This window comes from Zootoca vivipara, chromosome 4 (assembly GCF_963506605.1).
Source record: "Zootoca vivipara chromosome 4, rZooViv1.1, whole genome shotgun sequence".
In the NCBI taxonomy this organism is placed as follows: Eukaryota; Metazoa; Chordata; class Lepidosauria; order Squamata; family Lacertidae; genus Zootoca; species Zootoca vivipara.
Window position 1 is genome coordinate 93,605,544 of NC_083279.1, and position 21,388 is coordinate 93,626,931.

Consider the following 21,388-nt stretch of genomic DNA (forward strand, 5'->3'; position numbering starts at 1 on the left):
TCAAATGTTTATTATTATTTTATTTATTTATATTATTATTATTATTATTATCATTATCATCATCATCATCATCCTTAATGCCGCTGTGGCTCTTTTCCCACGCGTCACCGATCACCGCGGCAACAAAGCGACTCCGCTCGGCCTTTTTTTGGCAAGGCGCTCTGTTTCCAAACAAGTGCGTTTTTGGCCAGCCTGCCAGGTAGGCGGGGTGCGCTTGGAGAGGGTGGGGAGAGCGAGCTCCAGAGGCGGCGAGGAGTTTCCTGCTTTCCGAGCCGCCCAAGGGGTCGGTCGGGGAGCGCGCACAGAGAGGAGGCAGAGCAAGGGCGCTCGCTCTCAGCATCGTCTTCTCTCGCTCCCTGCTCTCTCCCCTCTCCGGGAAGGGAAGCAGGAAGGGGGACACTACCCTCCCCAGGAAAGGCGAAGGAGGAGGACAACAGCGAGCTGGCAGACAGAAGCGCCACTGTGGTCCGGGGGATGGAGAAGGAGGCGGCTCGGGGAGCAGCCGCCGGGAACGGATGGCTCTTCTGCGCTGCGGGCGGAGGCGCAGAGCGTGCAAGGGGCGATCGGGAGCTGCCGCGGGCCGGCGCCGCTGAATGGCCATTGTGAGCCGGAGCAGGCGGGCGAGGGCGCAGCCGAGAGAGGGCCAAAAGGAGGCGACCCGGCCGCGGGCCACTCGGCGCTGAGCTCCAGGAGCAGGCGGAGGCGGCCAGCGCCCCTGTGCGCCCCCGCGCAGCATGAGCGGAGCCGGAGGCGGCGGCGAGGTGGTCTGCTCGGGCTGGCTGCGCAAATCGCCGCCGGAGAAGAAGTTGAGGAGATACGTAAGTCCGGAGGAGGAGGAAGCGAGGCGGTTGGAAAAAACGGACAAGGAGTGTGTTTGTTTGTGTGTGTGTGTGTGTGTGAGAGAGAGAGAGAAATCGGGAGAGGCCGATCGGGCTGTGCCCAAGCGGGAGTCCAGGATTGTGTGTGTGTGCGTGTGTGTGTAGAATTGCAACATCCAGAATTGTTTGGATGGGCGTGCGCAATTGCAAAGTCCTGGATTGTTTGTTTGTCTGTGTTTGTTTGTTTGTGTGATTTGCAAAAGTCCAGGATTGTGCATGTGTAGCTTATAAAGCCCTAGTTGGTGCGTGTGTGTGACTGCTAGGTCTTGGGATTATGTGCCCATAATTGCAACGTCCAGGATTGTGTGTGTGATAGCTACAAAGTCCTTGTTTGTTTTTTGGGGGGTGGGGGGTCGGAATGCAAGGTACTGGATTGCGTGTCCAGGATTGTGTGTGTGTGTGTAAATTGCAAAGCTCATGGTTGTGTGTCATCGCAACGTCCAGGATTGTGTACGTGTAATTGCAAACTCCAGGATTTTGTGTGTGTGCAATTGCAAAATCTCGGTGCAAGCATGGATCCCCCCCTCCCCGCCGCCGCTGCCGCCGCCGCCCCAATAGCTTGTCCTTAGTTGAAGGTTAGCTAGCGGTGAAAATGATCGGGGGGGGGGCGAGCCGCGTCGCTGGGGTTGGTTGGGCTGCTGCTTGTGCAGACGGGATCGATCGTGTCCCATGAGCCCCGGTCCCAAACAAGAGAAAGGGCGAGAGAGGCAGAGGGCTGGTTTGGGATCAGTTCGGAAAGGCAGCCCGCCTTCCTTCCTCTCGGTGCCTTCTCGCACATCACACCCGTTTGTCGCTTCTCCGCGGAGAGAAGCAGGTGCGGGGAGCAAATCACCCCAACATTGTTACTTGAAAGTCGGTGCTGCGTGCCTTCGCGGGATCGCACCCCAGTGGATCGGTGGGGGTCTGGCTTCGATTTTGCCCGGCTTTTAATCCGGTGTAGGGGGTGTGTTTCTAAGTAGCACGGGTGTTTGTATATCATCACAATGATTTTCGGCGGTTTCTTCCCATCACCACCCCGCTTCCCCCACCAATTCATCTTGCCCCTTTCCGTCTCCGCTTTTGAGGTCATTTCCAGAGGTGCGAATTCGGATCAGGGCTGGACCCGGGTGCGTAAGAACAGCAATTAAAAACACACACAAACCCAAAACGCTTGCCTGGCTAGACTTTTAAAATAAATTTCGAGAGTGACTTCTAAAAACGAAACAACGAGACGACAGACTCGCCGCTTGGGTGGGTGGGTGGGTGGGGGAGGCGGGCAAAGGCGAGCGCGCGTGTAAGCATCCCTTCCCATGCCGCTCCGGAGTGACTCCGGATCTCAGTGCGGAGCTGCGGATCCAAGCGGCGCTGGGCGTCTCCGCCAGGGTTGGCCTGGGCAGCAGCCGCCACCTGGGCGGAGAGCGGCTTGGCCTGTTCCCGGCTGCGCTGCTCCGGCTGCTACAGGTGCGGACTGGGAGGGGCGGCGGCGGCGGCGATTTGTTTTCGCTGTTTGGGCTGGAGCGCTCCGGGAGCGTCTGGCTGCTGCGGGCGCGCCTCCGCCTCGGCCCGCCTCTGCGCGCCTCCTGGCGGCCTCGGCTGGGAACGCGCGCGGCTGGGTTCGCGCTGTATGAACCCGGTTCCGTCGACCCGCCCCGTCTAACACTGCCGATTTAAAGCGGCATGGCGACGCTTTAAGCATCCGCGGCTCTCCCACCCCATGGGGAGAATGGGATCCCCAATTGTTTAGTTTTGTTTTTATAAAAGCATTGAAAGTACACAAATTAACCGAGATTCGATTCGATTTGTGGAATTTGTATACCCGCAGGTCTGCCTGCCCCCTGCAATGTTTCCAAAAAAAGCTCAACCTGAGGGTCTTCTACCCAACCCCCTGCAATCCAGGAATTTTTTTTGCCCAACATGGACCTCGAACCCACGACACAGACTTTTGGCGTCTCATGCTCAGTGCTCCATTTCCTGTCAGCACCAAGCCAGCATGGACAGTTGTGAGAAGTTATGGGAGTTGTAGCTCAACAACTTTGGGAGGGCTATGGGTTCTCCCACCCCTGTGGGAGAGAGAACTAAAAACGTGCGCAAAAAACAAACTTTGTGTTTGTTTGTCCCCGTCTTTGACGTAGGAAAAAGCTTGCCATTTCTGTCTCTCGACAGCTGTCTGTCAAGCAAAAATCCAGCATGCTACTCTAGAGGTGGTCACTGACCAGCTTTTGTGGGATTTTGAGCAATGGTGATTTCTGGAGTCATTTTCCCCATCCCTCCATAATAGAGTCCTCGGTGTTTGTGTATGCACACAAATTAAACAGCGGACATATTGTAGTATAGCCGTGTCATTAAGCCGTGTGCTCCAGTAGGTGTGAGGAGCCATTAGATATTTGTCATTGCTTGTTTTTTTTAAGAATTCCTCGTTGAGTCATGGAGTCTCTTAGTGTTTCTGAGGGCATTTTCTGTGTTGATATACAGTGCTAAAGCACCTCCCGACTTAGGCCCTATTCTCATCATAAATGGAGCAAGGGGCTGTCTCCGAGATCCCCAGTTCCTTCTCCTTCTCCTCCCTTCCCATCCCTGCACGGGATCTGGAACTGGCTTCAAGGTGAGGGATTATGACTCAGCCTTCTGCAAAGTCTGCAACTCTTGGCTGCCACGACTCCTCCGCTGACGGCGAAATTGCACCAGCTTCGGGTGATGGATGAAATTGCTGAGTCCCTGATGCTGTTAGCCGAGATGCATTGCCGGTTGTGCTGCTAAATTCTGGGATTCATTAGAAAACAGATCTGAAACTTGTCAGCATTGTCGTGCCTTGACACAAAGGCAGGCTGACGATGCCTGTATGGTGAGCAGTTTTGGTTGCCACTGTGGGAATGTTCAGGGAGGCAGGAGAGGATATATTGTTTATTAATATCCTTCCTAACTTGCGCTAGCAAGTTCCTTTACTTAGCCGAGTTTTACGTTCCCCTTTAAAACGCACAGCGGATAACTGGTTGCAGGCTTGTACTGTAAGCCTTTTTGCTATTATACGCTTCAGTCTGTTTTAGACTGAATTGTACGTTCCTGGTAAGTTCCCTTAAATCCCTCTTAAAAAAATAAAGACGCCACAATCTTATTCGAAGTCAAGAAAAGAAGTTTACTTACATCAGGCAGAGCACAGTGTGAACCCTGAAGGCAGACTTAGTTACAAACTATATTCATGTGGATCTATCCCAGGGGTCCCCAAACTAAGGCCCGGGGGCCGGATGCAGCCCAATTGCCTTCTAAATCTGGCCCGCGGATGGTCTGGGAATCAGCATGTTTTTACATGAGTAGAATGTGTCCTTTTATTTAAAATGCATCTCTGGGTTATTTGTGGAGCCTGCCTGGTGTTTTTACGTGAGTAGAATGTGTCCTTTAATTTAAAATGCATCTTTGAGTTATTTGTGGGGCATAGGAATTCGTTCATATTTTTTTTCCAAAATATAGTCCGGCCCCCCACAAGGTCTGAGGGACAGTGGACCGGCCCCCTGCTGAAAAAGTTTGCTGACCCCTGATCTATCCCATATGGCAGTGATGGCCAAACTTGGCCCTCTAGCTGTTTTGGGACCACTAGCTAACAGGACCAGTGGTCAGGGATGATGGGAATTGTAGTCCTAAAACAGCTGGAGGGCCAAGTTTGGCCATCATTGCCATATGGGGATAATCCCAGTGTCCTCTGTTGGCTGGAAGCCAGCAGAGCACCTTTAGCTTAAAAAGCTGCTCCAACGACAGAGGAAGTCAAAAAGAGAGAGATGTGCTGCGTGCCTTGTACTTTTGTTACCTGGACAGGTAAGGTCACGCCCACCTCTAGTCACATGCAAAGGAAGTATGTCCCAGCCAGGAGGAAACAGGAAGTTTTCGACTGGCTGGACCAAACATTCCCTTGCATGTCCATTCTAGGAAAACAAGGAATGTTGTATTTGACTGCTATTTATGTATCACATCCCGCAGCCACATCTCAAAAAGGGGGTTATAAAGTGGGGAAAGAGGGATGCACAAGGGTGATGGAATTCATATCACCACCAGCTAAACATTGTGGTGTATTATGATGTCTGAAATAAGGATGGAAGAGGTGAACATCTCGGGCTGGGCGATACCTGGTTTTCAATATTGCAATATCTTCTTTTTTTGGTGATCACTCATAGCCGAGTAAGATTGTCTTCCATAAACACAGTTTTCACAGTGAGTCCATAAGTGACTGTGGACGCCAAGTCTGGATCCACACGTCCTTCCACAGTGGGGACATAGGTTCCCGGGCAGGAGTTGATCACGGTGAGGGTTTGCCAAGTGTGCCTTCCTGTTAGCACATTTCTCCCTTTCATCTTGACTTTGAGCATCTTCAAAGTCCGTGACACCTTTGGTAAAGGCTGTTCTCCAATTGGAGCGCTCGCCGGCCAGTGTTTCCCAGTTGTCGGTGTTTATAGTACAACATTGTGATATATCCGCCAGCTAAACTTTGTGATATATTACGATATCTGAAATAAGGATGGAGCTCTGTAGAGGCATTGGCTGGCTTCACAATTGGTCCCGCATCGTGATTTTGGCTGGCGCCTGCTCTTGTAATTTGTACGAAGTCGCGGTGAGCTGTGTCGGCGCAGTTAACAGGGGCCGCAAGAACCGAGAGAAGCATCAGCTGGGTTCAGGGTTTGTCCCAAATTGTCATTTGGGCATGGGGGCACACATGTCATGATTCACGACATATTGTCAGGTCAGAAAATGATGAAACCGATATCCCGATATGGACTTTGAACCGGTTTTGGACGATACAGCAAAATATCGCCCAGCTCTAACGTTCACATATTTACAAGCTTCAGGATAAAACCTGTGAAATGGGGACGTCGCAGCCCCCAGATGGGCTGGAAGGTGGGCGAGGGCCTTAGCTGGGTTTTATCCTTCGTTAAGGCGTCTTCCAAGAATTAGATGCATTAGTGAAATGAGTGAAGCTCACCTTGGCTAGCCGGTGATGGAAGTAAATGCCGTGGCCTGGGAGTGAGCAGGACTAAGTGGCTTCTCGCACCTGTCTAGCCAAGCAGATTAATGGCCTTTCCCTGCCCTTGCCGCTCCTGTGATTTTTGCAGCAAGGTGTTTTCGCCCACTCCTCCTCGTATCCTTTGATCTCTTCCTTCGCCACTTTCGCTTTCTTTCTCTTTATTATAAGAGACCTTTGCACCTGTGGGCTAGGCATTCTGCAGCCATGGATCAACTTGTTTCTTTTCTTCGGGGAGGGGGAGGTCGAGATGGCATGTTTTTGTCATTAGCATTAATTATTTAATGGCCGCTGAACTCTTTGAAGAAGCGAAGGGCTTTCAAAGTGCTATTGTTACAGCCCAGGAGGAGATCAAACGGGAGCTTAGAAGCCATAAAGGCAAAGCCGACCGGACGTGATTTCTTTAATAAAAATTCACCGCAACTGGGGCCTTGCAAACGTCGAAATAAACAGACATTTCTTGGAACAGTTCTTGGAAGATGGTAGGGAACTTTTGCAGATGCGGAGATTGTGGCCGCGCTCCAGAAAGAGTGGGGGAAAGCAAAACAGGAGAACAGGTTGAGGTAACCGGATGCTTTAGCTGAGGTTCCTGCATTGCAGGGGGTTGGACTAGATGTCCCTTGGGGTCCCTTCCAACTCTACAATTCTGTAATTCTATGATTAGCAGAGAATTGGGCCAGACCGAGGCAGAACAACAACTGGCCCAGCACCACCACCAAATCCTACACTTGGGAACACCCCAGCTGTACGTTTAAAATTCTGTTGTGATACCACTTTAACAGTCATGGTTTCCCCTGGAGAATCCTGGGAATTGTGGTTTCTTACCGATGCTGAGAGTTGTTAGGAACCCCTTGCAGAGCTGCAGTTCCCAGAGGCCCTTTCGAAGATGGATTGCATGCCCAACCATTCTGGAAGAGGAGTAGAGGTCTCCTAACAGCTCCCATTTCACGAAACCCTCATCCGGCTGTCTGAGGCAGACGCCTCACTCTGCCCATTGATAGGGGCGGCCCCTAGCATAGAAGCCTGCTTCAGATCCAGTTCTTCCAAAGTCCACCGATTCTTGAAGCAAAGTATTGGGGGCATACGTATAGAGCCTGCTGGATTAGGCCCTTGGCTCACTTAGTCGTGTGGTGCCGGTGGGAAACTCAAGTTGAAGCTGAGCACAAGGGCAATTCTCCCCTCTAATTTGCCTAATCTGTTTCAAATCCATCTAAATTGGTGGCTTTCACTACCTCCTGGGGAAGCGAGTTCCATAGTTTAACTAACACAGTATGCGAAGAATGACTTTCTTTTACCTACCCAGACTATTCTGGCATTGAGCTTCAACACATGTCTCTAGAGAGAGGGAGAAACACTTTACTCCATTCACTTTCTTCGTACCATACAGAATTTTTTATAAACTTCAATCGTGTCTCCTTTTAGGGTGTTCGTCGTGGTGTTGTGGTCTAAACCACTGAGCCTCTTGGGCTTGCCGATCAGAAGGTCGGCGATTCAAATCCCTGTGATGGGGTGAGCTCCCATTGCTCTGTCCCAGCTCCTGCCAACCGAGCAGTTAAAAAGCACGCCAGTGCAAGTAGATAAATAGGTACTGCTGTGGAGGGAAGGTAAACAGCATTTCTGTGCACTCTGGCTTCCATCACATTGTCCCGTTGTACCAGAAGCAGTTTGGTCATGCTGGCCACATGACCCAGAAAGCTGTCTGTGGACAAATGCCGGCTCCCTCGGCCTGAAAGCGAGATGAGCGCCACAACCCCATAGTCACCTTTGACTGGACTTAACTGCCCAGGGGTCCTTTACCTTTACCTTTACCCACACTTCTGCTTTTCCATGGGTCTGAGCAGTTTTCTGCTTGAGCCACGCTTTCTGGGTGCAGTTCTGGGTGTTTTTCCTCCTGGCCACTCCTTTCCCTGAGAAAAGCTGCTCTTTAGCCCTCAGTCGGAACAGGCGACAATCTGCAGAAAACCCAATTGCCATTTCCTCCGGTTGAGCATTAAAGAGCGGTTTTCTCTGGGGCCGGTGTGTGTGTGTGTGTATGGGTAAGCCCTAACTCACCTTCTCTCTGAACCGAAAAGTCCCAAACATTGCAACCTTTCCTCCCAGGGGATTTGCTCCATCCCCTTTATCATTCTGGTCCCTGAGCAGAGAGCCCCAGACTGTAGCATTTGCCCCATACCTGCTGCAACCCAACTTTCCCGCAATCTAAAGTGAAAGATCTACATTGGCTCCCAGTATGTTTCCGAGCACAGTTCAAAGTGTTGGTGGGACCCAGGTGGCGCTGTGGTTAAACCACTGAGCCTAGGGCTTGCTGATCAGAAGGTCAGCGGTTCGAATCCCTGTGGCGGGGTGAGCTCCCGTTGCTCGGTCCCAGCTCCTGCCAACCTAGCAGTTCGAAAGCACGTCAAAGTGCAAGTAGATAAATAGGAACCGCTACAGCGGGAAGGTAAACGGCGTTTCCATGTGCTGCTCTGGTTTGCCAGAAGTGGCTTTGTCATGCTGGCCACATGACCTGGAAGCTATACGCCGGGTCCCTCGGCCAATAATGCGAGATGAGCGCGCAACCCCAGAGTCGGTCACGACTGGACCTAATGGTCAGGGGTCCCTTTACCTTTACCTATGTTTCCGAGCACAGTTCAAAGTGTTGGTGCTGACCTTTAAAGCCCTAAACGGCCTCGATCCAGTATACCTGAAGGAGCGTCTCCACCCCCATTGTTCTGCCCGGACACTGAGGTCCAGTACCGAGGGCCTTCTGACGGTTCCCTCATTGCGAGAAGCCAAGTTGCAGGGAACTAGGCAGAGGGCCTTCTTGGTGGTGGCGCCTGTCCTGTAGAACGCCCTCCCATCAGATGTCAAAGAGAAAAACAGCTACCAGATTTTTAGAAGACATCTGAAGGCAGCCCTGTTTAGGGAGGCTTTTAATGTTTAATTGTTTTATTTCATTTTTCTGTTGTAAGCCACCCAGAGTGGCTGGGGAAACCCAGCCAGATGGGCGGGGTATAAATAATAATATATTATTATTATTATTATTATTATTATTATTATTATTATTATTATTAGACTGGGAAACTCCCAAAAGTGGAGGTTAGTAGGCTAGGAGGGGGTTCCCATAACCTATTGCAAATGATATATAAAGAGATACCGTAGTAAGAACAAAAGCCACAATGGCATCCTGATGTTTACCTGCAAGTAGCCGCATTTACACAGAGCAAGGCTGTAGCCGTTCCTTTGCTCACAGATACAAACTTGTAATGCTTTCTGTTGCTTAGCTGTTTCACGTCGAAGCGTAGCTGGCTTCAAAGGATGTAGTACATGTGTGGGTGTTTTCCTTTTTTTAAAAAAAATGGCAGAGAGTTCAACTACGCAGTAATAACAGAGAAGACGTTCGGTTTGAAAGCCTTCAATCCCGGAACAATTACTTGTCAACGTTTGGGAGCCAAGTTGTTTGCAAAAATGACACTCTGTTGACTTTTATGCAAATACCTTCCTGAGGACGGATGGGTTTATGCAAATAGAGTTTTTTTATCTTGTGGCTGCTGTCCAAGGGACAACTGTTAAAATGTCTGAGCACAGTGTTATTTTTCAGGGAAATAAGGCGTGCGCGGGTGCGCTTTTTCTGAAATCCAAAGGGGACGTCGCCAGGAGAGCATCAAATGAATATTGGAACACCTTTTTGCAAAACTATGAACCGCCCAGTAGCATAAGAGTGGTGGATCAGGCTCACATCCTGTTCTCACAGTGGCCTGACAGATGCCTGGCAGAATTCAAGCCCGCTAGCAGGACCTGAGTGCAAATTTCAGTGTTGGAAAAATGGCACCTTAAATTTTGGTAATGGTTGCCACAACGGAAAGTCTAGGCGCCTTTTTTCTTTTGGCGGTGACATTTATTATCATCATTATGATTATTATTATTATTAGTTTCATTTCTGTTCCACTTTATATTTTAAGGGACAAAATCTCGAAGTGGTTTACAACATAATAATAATAATAATAATAATAATAATAATAATAATAATATATTATTTATACCCCACCCATCTGGTTGGGTTTCCAGCCACTCTGGGCGGCTTCCAACAGAAATATTAAAATACACTAATTTCTTAAAGATTAAAAGCTTGCCTTAAGATGCCTTCTAAAGGTCTGGTAATTGTTATTCTCTTTGACCTCTGGTGGGAGGGCATTCCACAGGGTGGGTGCCACTACCGAGAAGGCCCTCTGCCTGGTTCCCTGTAACTTGGCTTCTCGCAGTGAGGGAACCGACAGAAGGCCCTCGGCGCTGGACCTCAATGTCCGGGCATTAAACACATCAAACATTAGAACATCAAACAAAACAGAATAAAACGAATTAAAGCTCCAAGGAAAATCTTTCAGATCCTTCTCTAAGTGATATTTTGCTTTCCACATCTTTATTTACCTCCTCAATCTATATCGCTGCCCCATAGCAGAAGGACTCAAGGAAGCCCATGTGGTACAGTGGTTAGAGTGTCGGACTAGGACCTGGAAGGCCGGGGTTCAAGTCCCCACTCGGTCATGAAGCTCACTGGGTGACCTTGGGAGTCAGTCACAGCCTCTTGGCCCTACCTCGCAGGGTCGTCGTAGGGATTCACTGAGGAGGCGGATGGACCATGTACTCTTTGGAGAGAAAAAGTGGGATAGAAATGCAATGAATAAGCTCTTCTGCTGACCTGCTTAAGAAAACTGGAGGGGCCAGCTTTCTGGTTGCCAAGCTGGCATCCAGAGATCTCTACGTCATCACAATTGGACCCGCGCCCGTCGGAAAACACACCTGACAATTTCTTAACACCGAGTGCAACAGCACACTGCCCTTCCCAGCAACTGGCGTTCAGAAACATCACGCCTCCAACAGTCACACCCCTCCCTACCTGCAAAACTTTGTGTCAAAATGGCAGGTGGGAATAAATATGGGGAGAAGGCGGTCTTTCCTTGGGGGTTTACCACTGGGTCATCTGGTTGATTTCTTGGTTCCTGAAAATTGTTCTGATTGGGCAGATAAAATATCACAGCGAGAATTCTACAGGATGTGTTGCTAGTGTGAAAAGTCACGATCACCGGATCCCCAGGAATGCACCTCCATCGGGCATCTTCACTTGTTTTCAAGTGGCCAATTGTTGTTTAGTCGTTTAGTCGTGTCCGACTCTTCGTGACCCCATGGACCAGAGCACGCCAGGCACTCCTGTCTTCCACTGCCTCCCGCAGTTTGGTCAAACTCATGTTCGCAGCTTTGAGAACACTGTCCAACCATCTCATCCTCTGTCGTCCCCTTCTCCTTGTGCCCTCCATCTTTCCCAACATCAGGGTCTTTTCCAGGGAGTCTTCTCTTCTCATGAGGTGGCCAAAGTATTGGAGCCTCAGCTTCAGGATCTGTCCTTCCAGTGAGCACTCAGGGCTGATTTCCTTCAGAATGGATAGGTTTGATCTTCTTGCAGTCCATGGGACTCTCAAGAGTCTCCTCCAGCACCACAATTCAAAAGCATCCATTCTTCGGCGATCAGCCTTCTTTATGGTCCAGATCTCACTTCCATACATCACTACTGGGAAAACTATAGCTTTAACTATACGGACCTTTGTCGGCAAGGTGATGTCTCTGCTTTTTAAGATGCTCTCTAGGTTTGTAATTGCTTTTCTCCCAAGGTTTGATCTTCTTGCAGTCCATGGGACTCTCAAGAGCAGGGGTCCCCAAACTACGGCCCCCGGGCCGGATGCAGCCCAATCGGCCTTCCAATCCGGCCCGCGACGACCCCCGCCGCCCACTGCCGCCGCCCGCTCTCACGGCGCGCGGCGCAGCGACGATCTAAAAAATCGCCAAAAAATCGCCGAAAATCCTTTGTGCGCATGCGTATGGGCCTCTCCTGACCCGGAAGAGGTCATTTCTGGTGCACTTCCGGGTCAGGGGAGGCCCATACGCATGCGCACAAGCGATTTTCGGCGATTTTTTTCCCGCACGGGTGCGTGTGCGCATGCGCACGGGCGCGCACTTCCCCGCCCTCCGGCCCGCTGCGCGCGCACTCCCCTGCCCTCCGGCCCACCGCGCGGTCGGCGCGGCGGGCACCGGCCCGCCGCACGGTAAGTCTGGGGACCCCTGCTCAAGAGTCTCCTCCAGCACCATAATTCAAAAGCATCAATTCTTCGGCGATCAAGTGGCCAATAGCCAGGTGCAAAATGCGCCTGGCAAATTTCGAATGCAGCTCCAGGAGGGCACCAGGCTGGCCAAGCCTGATCCAGACGACATCAGCTGCCTGGAGCGGCCTGTGTGCTGTTTTGCTTCCGTGGACCTCTGGAGAGGATGGGACGCAGCTGCGGGTTCCGCTCCCCGACATCGTGACATCACATCCCTGACCCTTGACCTGCCAAACAATGAGCTTCTTCATTTGGGTATCATCCTGTGCTCTTCCCGTTGGAAACTCAAAACTGACTGTGCAGCCTACACACTGAATGTGGGGTGGGGGCGTCGATCTAGGAAAGGAAGGGAGGGAAGAGGAATGGGGAGAGAATTTGAATCGTAATCAGACCGTACAATTCAAAAGCCATGTTTTCCCTTCTGGCTTCCTGCAGGTCTGGGAGATAGTTCCTGAGCATCGTGTTTTAAAGCTGCCAAGAAGCTGCTCAAAATATATTTTGATTTTAAAGGAAGGGGGCGGGGGGGAACAACCCAAATGTCAATCATGGCGGAAGCAGTGTGTGTGCAGGGACCGCTTCCAACAGCATTCGCTTTACGGAAGAGGTTTTTAAATTGCGTTTTGGAGGAAGAAAAGCCGTAGGCGCTCACGAGGAAAACGTAGCATTGGGAATTCGGAGTCCACGTGAATTTCTCTGGGATGGCAAACAGCAGGAACACCCAAGAGAGGGGAACGGGGGGGGGCAGGCTGTGTTCGGGTGTCAGTGGTGTGTGGACCCTGCCAAATGCCCCCCCCCCAATCTTCCCTAGGCTTGCTCCACCATCAGAACCTTCATGGAACCAGAAGAATCATAGATTTGTAGAGTTGGAAAGGACCCTGGGGTCATCTAGTCCAGCCCCCTGTAAGGCAGGAATCTCAGCTAAAGCATCCGTGGCAGATGCCATCTAAGCCTCTGCTTAAAAACCTCCAAGGAAGGTGAGTCCACCACCTCCTGAGGGCATCTGTTCCACTGTACAACAGCTCTTACTGTCAGAAAGTTCTTCCTGATGTTTAGTCGGAATCTCCTTTCTTGTAACTTGAAGCCGTTGGTTCGAGTCCTACCCTCCAGAGCAGGAGGAAAAGAGGCTTCCTCCATCTTCTGTGTGACAGCCCTTTGAGATATTTGAAGATGACTATCCTATCTCCTCTCGGTCCCATCTTAGCCAGGCTAAACATTCCCAGTTCCCTCCACTGTTCCTCATAAGGCTTGGTGTCACGGTGGCCGGATTGGGCTACTTCAGAGTAACGACTCTACACAGCTCTGCATTTTATCTTTTATTGGTGCTGAGTATTTACAGTGCTGATGGCAGTGCTATTTACAAAGACACATCTGTTCAGCTTGAATCAGAACCTCCAAGTGGCTTTTGGCACGTCTTGCGCCAGCATAACAACTTGGGGAGACCCATCCTCTTCCCCCGACGCTTTCTGCGAAGTTCCGGAGTTGGGGGGACTGGTCTGCCCCCCTTCCTTCCCCCTTCCTGTCCCACCTGGGACGATGGCTCTTCTACCCTGCCAGAGCCTTGTACACCACTTCCTGTTTCCCCACTTGAGCTGGAGCTTTCCCTCTTTTCAGCCTCGCTCGGGGCTGGGCTGGAACTCAGGAGGGGAGGGGCTTCGCGATATCCCTTGCCCCTCACATCCACCCCCCTCCCAGGCCCCCCTTCTCCCCTCCCGAGAGGCTGCACGGGTGTCGGTGGTGACTGAAAGCCTAAAAACTCCGTGCTGTCCGAGCCGGTTGGTGTGAACACCTCCCCCCAGTCCCGTTGGCCCCCTCCTTCCTCCTGGGAAGAGGGAAAGCCCAAAAAGTCCGTGGCCTCAGAGCTGGTGGGGGTGAAAATCTGCTGCCAGTCCACCTCTTCTCCTGACTGAATGGACCTCGGAGATGCCCATATCTCCTCCTCCGTGTCCTCAAACTCTGCTTCCCATCTCCATGGCGAACTGCTTTCCCCCTCCTGTGCTTCCTCCTCCTCCCCCTCCCTCTCCGGGAAGGATCTGAGGTCGCGCCCGTAGTTGGCCTTAAAGGGCGACACCCCTGTGGAGACGTGCACCGCATTGTTGTAGGCAAATTCTGCCAGTGGCAGGCGATCCACCCAGTCCGTCTGTCTCTGGCTGACGTAGCATCTCAGGTACTGCTGCAGAATGGCGTTGACCCTCTCCGCCTGTCCATTGGTCTGCGGGTGCCGAGCCGTCGACAAGCTGACCTCCACCTGCAGGAGGTTCATGAGCCGCCGCCAGAACCTGGAAACAAATTGGCGGCCTCGATCCGAAATAACCCTTAAAGGCAATCCATGCAGTCTGAAGACGTGGTCAACAAACAGTTTGGCTGTCTCTTCTGCCGAGACTGCCCTGGCACACGGTATAAAGTGGCACATTTTGGACATGAGGTCCACCACCACCAACACTGTGGTCTTGCCCCTGGAAGAAGGCAGGTCAGTGATGAAGTCCATGGATACTACTTCCCACGGCCTGTGCGGTGTGGCTAATGGCTCCAGCAACCCTGCTGGTGCTGCTCTGACCACCTTTGCTCGCTGGCAGGTGTCACAGCCCCTTACATAGTCCCGAACATCCTCCCGTGTTCCTCGCGCTTCCTCCTGAGCGGCAAGTAATTGCTGGTGTGCCTGCGCTGTCAGGTTCTGCAATTTCTGTAATTCTTGTGCCGCGGCTTCGGCCTCCAGCCTCCACTGCTCAGCGTCTTGCGCGCTCATCGCGGCCGCTCCAAAGTAGCCAGAAAGACTTGGAGGTTGCTGTCACGGTGGCCAGATTGGGCTACTTCAGAGTAACGACTCTACACAGCTCTGCATTTTATCTTTTATTGGTGCTGAGTATTTACAGTGCTGATGGCAGTGCTATTTACAAAGACACATCTGTTCAGCTTGAATCAGAACCTCCAAGTGGCTTTTGGCGCGTCTTGCGCCAGCATAACAACTTGGGGAGACCCATCCTCTTCCCCCGACGCTTTCTGCGAAGTTCCGGAGTTGGGGGGACTGGTCTGCCCCCCTTCCTTCCCCCTTCCTGTCCCACCTGGGACGATGGCTCTTCTACCCTGCCAGAGCCTTGTACACCACTTCCTGTTTCCCCACTTGAGCTGGAGCTTTCCCTCTTTTCAGCCTCGCTCGGGGCTGGGCTGGAACTCAGGAGGGGAGGGGCTTCGCGATATCCCTTGCCCCTCACACTTGGTTTCCAGACCCTGGATCATAGAATCATAGAGTTGGAAGAGACCACAAGAGCCATCCAGTCCAACCCCCTGCCAAGCAGGAAACACCATCAAAGCATTCCTGACAGATGGCTGTCAAGCCTCTGCTTAAAGACCTCCAAAGAAGGAGACTCCACCACACTCCTTGGTAGCAAATTCCACTGCCGAACAGCTCTTACTGTCAGGAAGTTCTTCCTAATGTTTAGGTGGAATCTTCTTTCTTGTAGTTTGAATCCATTGCTCCGTGTCCGCTTCTCTGGAGCAGCAGAAAACAATCTTTGTCATCCTCTCTGCACATTTCCCAGGTTCTCAACATCCTTGTGCTGCTCAGAATGGGCACAGTATCCCAGGTGTGGTCTAACCAAGGCAGAAGAGAGTGGGACCATGACTTCCCTTGACCTGGACACTAGACTTCTTTCTTGAGAAACCGGCTTCTTCCAAGAAGAGCAAAACTGCCGCATTTCACTCGTCTTCCTTCTAAGATCTCACAGTATGGCAACCGGACTCCCCCGTGTCGAGAGTGCTCTGAAAACAGCCTGCACATGAAGTCCATGTGCACCTGGTCTCATTGAGAAACATATTGCCGACGAAACAGAAGCCAGCAAGCGCCGTCCGAGCTGTTCCCATCTACCTGCTGCGATAGATCGCATAGCCGCACGTGTTTCCAAGCCCTGCTTTGCGCTCAAGGAAAGTCATGTACATTTTTAGCTCTGGATTCGTTGCTTGTGATGGCTCACGCTCAGCACTGAGCATGAATGATTTATCTTCCTCCCGAGTCCGAGTGCTCTATAAAAGACATTTAAGGGCATGCAGGAGGAATTCGTACCCTGGAGGAAACGTAAAGGGAACCGACCATTCTTTTAAGGGCTGTTCCAGATTATTATTTCTGTTTATTCAATCTATATACCGCCCTTTCATAAAAAGATCCAAGGGCGGCGTACAACATTAACACAGAACAGCAAAGATAAAAACATAATAAAAAGCCTACCGACAGACAGATGGCCTCCTGTTTATTCAGCATTTTTCCTGATTTGCTTGGCCAGAGCTGACACAGTGGTTTGTGAACACCAGATTTTTACTGAGCATTCGTTCGGATTTGTTTATGGGGCTGGTATACGACAAACAGCATTCACCCTAATTTGCTTTTGGGGTGTTTTACGCATCTTCCCGTTAATCATTCATTTGTCCTAGACTTTCCAGCGCGTTTTGTTGTTGTTTTCTAAGCGGATTTGTTGAGCTAAGGCAGTGGCACCCAAACTTTTTTCCCTGGGCAATAAAAATTGGCATGCACCATCCTGATTTTTTTTTAAAAAAAGGCACCTGGCTATCGGGCACTTGTGACCCTGTGAAGATGCCTGGGCACCAGATGGCTCTGGACATCTCCACCATCTGGAGCTGCTTGCCTGGGGATCTTGACTGCTTTCACACGCAAGCAACCCATCCTGCAGAATCCTGCCCGCGATCTTTCGTCTGCCCAATTTCAGGAACCAAAACGCCGTATTGGAAAATACGACTTTTGAGACGTCTGGCCGCAAAATGCCAACTAGGCGTTCCGTTTTGGCGACTGTAACCCTGGTTCAAGGGGCCATTTGGCACCTAGCTAATATATCTGGAGTTTCTAACACTGGTTTCCTTCTCTAACAAAAACCCACCCAGCATGGGGTTTTCTTCCTTTTAGCTTGGGGAGGGGGAAAGGCAATTTAACAGGTGGTATGATTGGAAGAAGAAGAAGAAGAAGAAGAAGAAGAAGAAGAAGAAGAAGAAGAAGAAGAAGAAGAAGAAGAAGAAGAAGAAGAAGATAAGGAGGAGGAGGAGGAGGTGGTGGTGGAGGAGGAGGAGGAGGAGGAGTTTGGATTTGATATCCCGCTTTATCACTCCCCGAAGGAGTCTCAAAGCAGCTAACATTCTCCTTTCCCTTCCTCCTCCACAACAAACACTCTGTGAGGTGAGTGAGGCTGAGAGACTTCAGAGAAGTGTGACTAGCCCAAGGTCGCCCAGCAGCTGCATGTGGAGGAGCGGAGACGCGAACCCGGTTCATCAGATTAGGAGTCCACCGCTCTTAACCACTACACCACACTGGAAGCCCTGAAATTACTCACAACATTGAGAAATTGGGCAGAGAACTTTCCTCCCTCTCCTAATGTGGGCATCCAGGGATGCTGAATGATGGAAGATTAAAAAGCATACTCCTTCTTGCAGCATGTACTGTATTTAAAACTATGGGACTTACTCCCCCATAATTTTTATTTTATTTACTGCATTTCTCCTCCATCTTTTATTTCCCAAAGTGCTCAGGGTGGCGGTCGTGGTTCACCCCCATCCTCATTTAATCTCTACAACAACCCTGTCAGACAAATTGGTGGAGGAAAAGGCTATCCATGGTTTGAGGCAGCAATGCTTCTGAAACTGCAGGAAGGGGTGTTATGTATTCCGTGGCCTGTTTTTGGCTGAGCTTGTCTTGATTAAGGATTCTGAGCTCCTGTGTTCTGATTCGATATATGATGTCCAATCACAGAACATTTCAGGATTTGGGCCTCTGCCATTGGCCCTTGTACTCTTACTTTGGCCAATACTTTGGCCACCTCATGAGAAGAGAAGACTCCCTGGAAAAGACCCTGATGTTGGGAAAGATTGAGGGCACAGGGAGAAGGGGGCGACAGAGGACGAGATGGTCGGACAGTGTTCTCGAGGCTACGAACATGAGTTTGACCAAACTGTGGGAGGCAGTGCAAGACAGGAGTGCCCTGCGTGCTCTGGTCCATGGGGTCACGAAGAGTCGGACACGACTAAACGACTAAACAACAACATTGTTCCTCGATGATATCAAGGAATTCTGAAAGCAGATGGTCGTTTGGAAGCAATCCCGCTCAATGGGATCTTGAAGGGCTTGAGTGTTCATTTTGTCCCTTGGTTTCCTTCCAAGGAAAGTGGGAGGCAGTGGAAGACAGGAGTGCCTGGCGTGCTATGGTCCATGGGGTCACGAAGAGTCGGACATGACTAAACGACTAAACAACAACAACTCTTAACAACAACAACAACAACAACAACAACAACAACAACATATTATTTATACCCCACCCATCTGGCTGGGTTTCCCCAGCCACTCTGGGCAGCTTCCAACAGAATATTAAAATACAATAATCTATTAAACATTAAAAGCTTCCCTAAACAGGGCTGCCTTCAGATGTCTTCTAAAAGTCTGGTGTAGTTGTTTGAATCGTGATTTGCAGTTTGGAAGTTTAGACAGCCAATCCCGTTGGGAGTGGGAGTGGCCCAGGCTTTCAGGACGGTATATAAGCAGTTTCTTTGCCCCTGTTGTCCGGTTATGTAGTTCAATAAAGGTTCTTGCTGTTATCATTGCGGCTTGCCTTGTGGGAACCCACCTACACTTCAGGGAGAAGGGGTACTTGTGCTCACTTCCGGCTTGCAGGCTTCCCACGGGCTTCTGGCCTGATGCCTGATTTTTACACAACACAGGGTTTTTCCATCATCTTAACGTCGCCCATTGATTGCCAGCTGGCCTGACCTAAATTCCTGCCCTTTTTATTTCAGGCGGTTGGCTTTCAAGCTAGGAATCCATTCTCTGTCTGTCTGTCTGTCTGTCTCTGGCTGTGTGTTTGCATGTTAGTTTGTCCGTCGGCACAAATAACCCAAGACAAAAAACTTCGTATGTTTACCTCAGGACATAATTCAATCCCAGTTTCCCTTTATTCCAAAAGATGCTCCCAAGTGATAAAAACTATGTCCAGTGATTATTTTAAGGATTGTTTTTGTGTGTTTATGTTTAGCGATTCCAGCTGCCTTGATTTCTGTCCGGGAAAAAGTCTGGGTGTAAATATATAAGATGGAGGATGGAGAGGAGTGTCAAGAGAATTTTTACCTATTGCAAAAAGGTAAAAAAATTGCATCCATTGCTCTGCCAACCTTTTGCCTCTAGCCCAGCCCCCCCCCCCGGCAGGTGTGGCCCCCGGGAGGTAGCCCAGAAGGGAATTTGGCTCTCAGGCTGAAAAAAAAATCCCCCACTAGTGCACTGACCCACCAGGGACCCCCGGAACCCCTGTCACGGAAATGCAAGAGAATTGCAAAGAATCCTAGTCCATGTCCCAAACGACCCTTTCTATTGTCCCTTCCAACTCTACAATGCTGTGAGTTGATGACACATTCCAGCTAGGCAAGAACACCCAAGGAGGGTGCAAAGTTGGGCTGGGGAAGGGAGGGGACAGAGGACCCGTTCCCCCCCCCCCCCCCGGATTACTCAATATGGAAAAGGTCCCTTTAAAATAGGACGTTTGAAGGCCGCTACTTAGCGCTATAAATAAATATTTTCTTAAAGTTTATTTGCCCAAGCAAATGCAAAGGGTGGTTTTTTTAGAAGCAAAAACACTACATTTTGGTCCTTAAAACTTCCGCAATAAAGGCACTTTTAGTGTTTGGTATTTGAGTGTAAATAACACTTCCCATTATGACTAAGGAGCAAATTGGTAATTCTGCGAAAGCTTCCTTCCTTCCCCCCCCCCCCCCTCTCTCTCTCCCTCTCTCTCTCTCTCTCTCTCATTTCTGTTTTGTCTCACAGAGCATGTGGGTGATTCAAACTACAATGACAGCCGTTGTTGATGGTTGTTGTGGGGTTTTTTGCCCTTTTTTCGGAAACGGTCCATGCGGAGGAAGGAATCAATTTGGATAATGAGAGAAATGGTGTAACAGCACAACAGAGTTCAGGCTGGCCTGCCAGATCTGCGTAGTAGAGGGGAAGGATGAATGAAGCAATTTGGATTAGCTGGTGGTTTTAATCGGTTTTCCTCTTCTCTTCCAATCCAGCTCAAAGCAGTTGGGAACGCTGGGCCGAGCAAAGAGTCGGCTACTGGGCCCTAATTAAGCATGTGCACCGTGATGCTTAATGCAATTTCAGTAATCTGGTTTGAATAAAACCACGTTTCTTTCTCTGTGTGTGTTTGTGTGGTCAAGCCAAGAGAACTCTTAGCTAGAAGGGCTTGGGGCTGATTCATCAGCCATGAGGATTCCCACCCTCCCCAAAGGGCATGTTCGTTTTTGTTTCGTTATCCGCCGCTTTCCGCAAAAAAGAATTGTCTCAAGGCAGCTTGCAAGTCCGTAATGGTTTAGTTTATGTAAAATATGCAGGGATTTATGATATGCAAATTGAACCATGGAAAGAGAAGAAGGGAAGTCATTGACATTTTAAGGTTGCTTAATGAATACCTATTTTGAATTGTAAAATAGAAAACTTAATAAAAATTATACACACACACACACACACACAAATAGTTCTAGTTACGGCTAGGTAGCCGTGTTGGTCTGGCGTAGGCGAAACAAAAAAAAAAATTCCTTCCAGTAGCACCTTAGAGACCAACTAAGTTTGTCATAGGTATGAGCTTTCGTGTGCATGCACACTTCTTCAGATACACTGAAACAGAAGTCTCCAGACCCTTATATATAGTGAGAGGGTGGGGAGGGGTATTACTCAGAAGGGTGGTGGGAATGGGTGATTGGCTGATAGGTGTGGTAAACCAGTTGACTGTTAATGACTGCAATTGGTCCTACAGGAAAAGGCAAGGGGTGAGATGGCTAAAAATAGCTTTATTATGTATAATGAGATAAGAATCCAATGTCTTTGTTCAGAACAGGTCTCTCCATGGTTTTAAGTTTGGTAATGAGTTGCAGTTCAGCAACTTCTCTTTCCAGTCTATTTCTGAAATTCTTTTGTAATACGACAGCTATTTTGAGATCTTGTATAGAATGTCCTGGTGTTGCAAGCCAAAAAATGGCTTACCGGTATCTTCTGAGTTAGGCCAATAAGACTCAGAGACAAGAGGAGTTAGGAGTCCATTATGTTTACTGCAAAGCAATAAGGTTACAGTCGAATCTTTTCGCAAAACTACAACCCCCCCCCAAAAAAAAGATTTGGGCAGGGGTATTTATAACATTTCAGACAAAGGATTTCAATTAAACCAATCATATTTCATTACCTCATATAAGTTTAGTACGCATGTCATTACCTAATCTGATATGCATGCGCAATAAGCATTGTTAAGTGAACCTTGATTTTCAGTAATCTGCTACAATTTTGTTAGTTTGCATAGATGAGGACCTGGGTTCCGTGTATCTATTTTCATGTAACAATTTATGTTAACTTAGCTATGAATACG

General features: G+C 49.7%; 1 protein-coding gene across 1 annotated transcript in view; it reads left to right on the top strand.

The window, feature by feature from the left end:
• The first annotated feature begins 232 nt into the window (after positions 1-232).
• The window catches only part of GAB2 (GRB2 associated binding protein 2), a 139,856-nt gene continuing 118,700 nt past the window's right edge, over positions 233-21,388 (top strand). Inside the window, exon 1 of the mRNA XM_035114566.2 lies at positions 233-818. Within this exon, the coding sequence (XP_034970457.1) occupies positions 735-818 (84 nt within the window). The 5' untranslated portion in view covers positions 233-734. The remainder of the gene's footprint in view (positions 819-21,388) is intronic.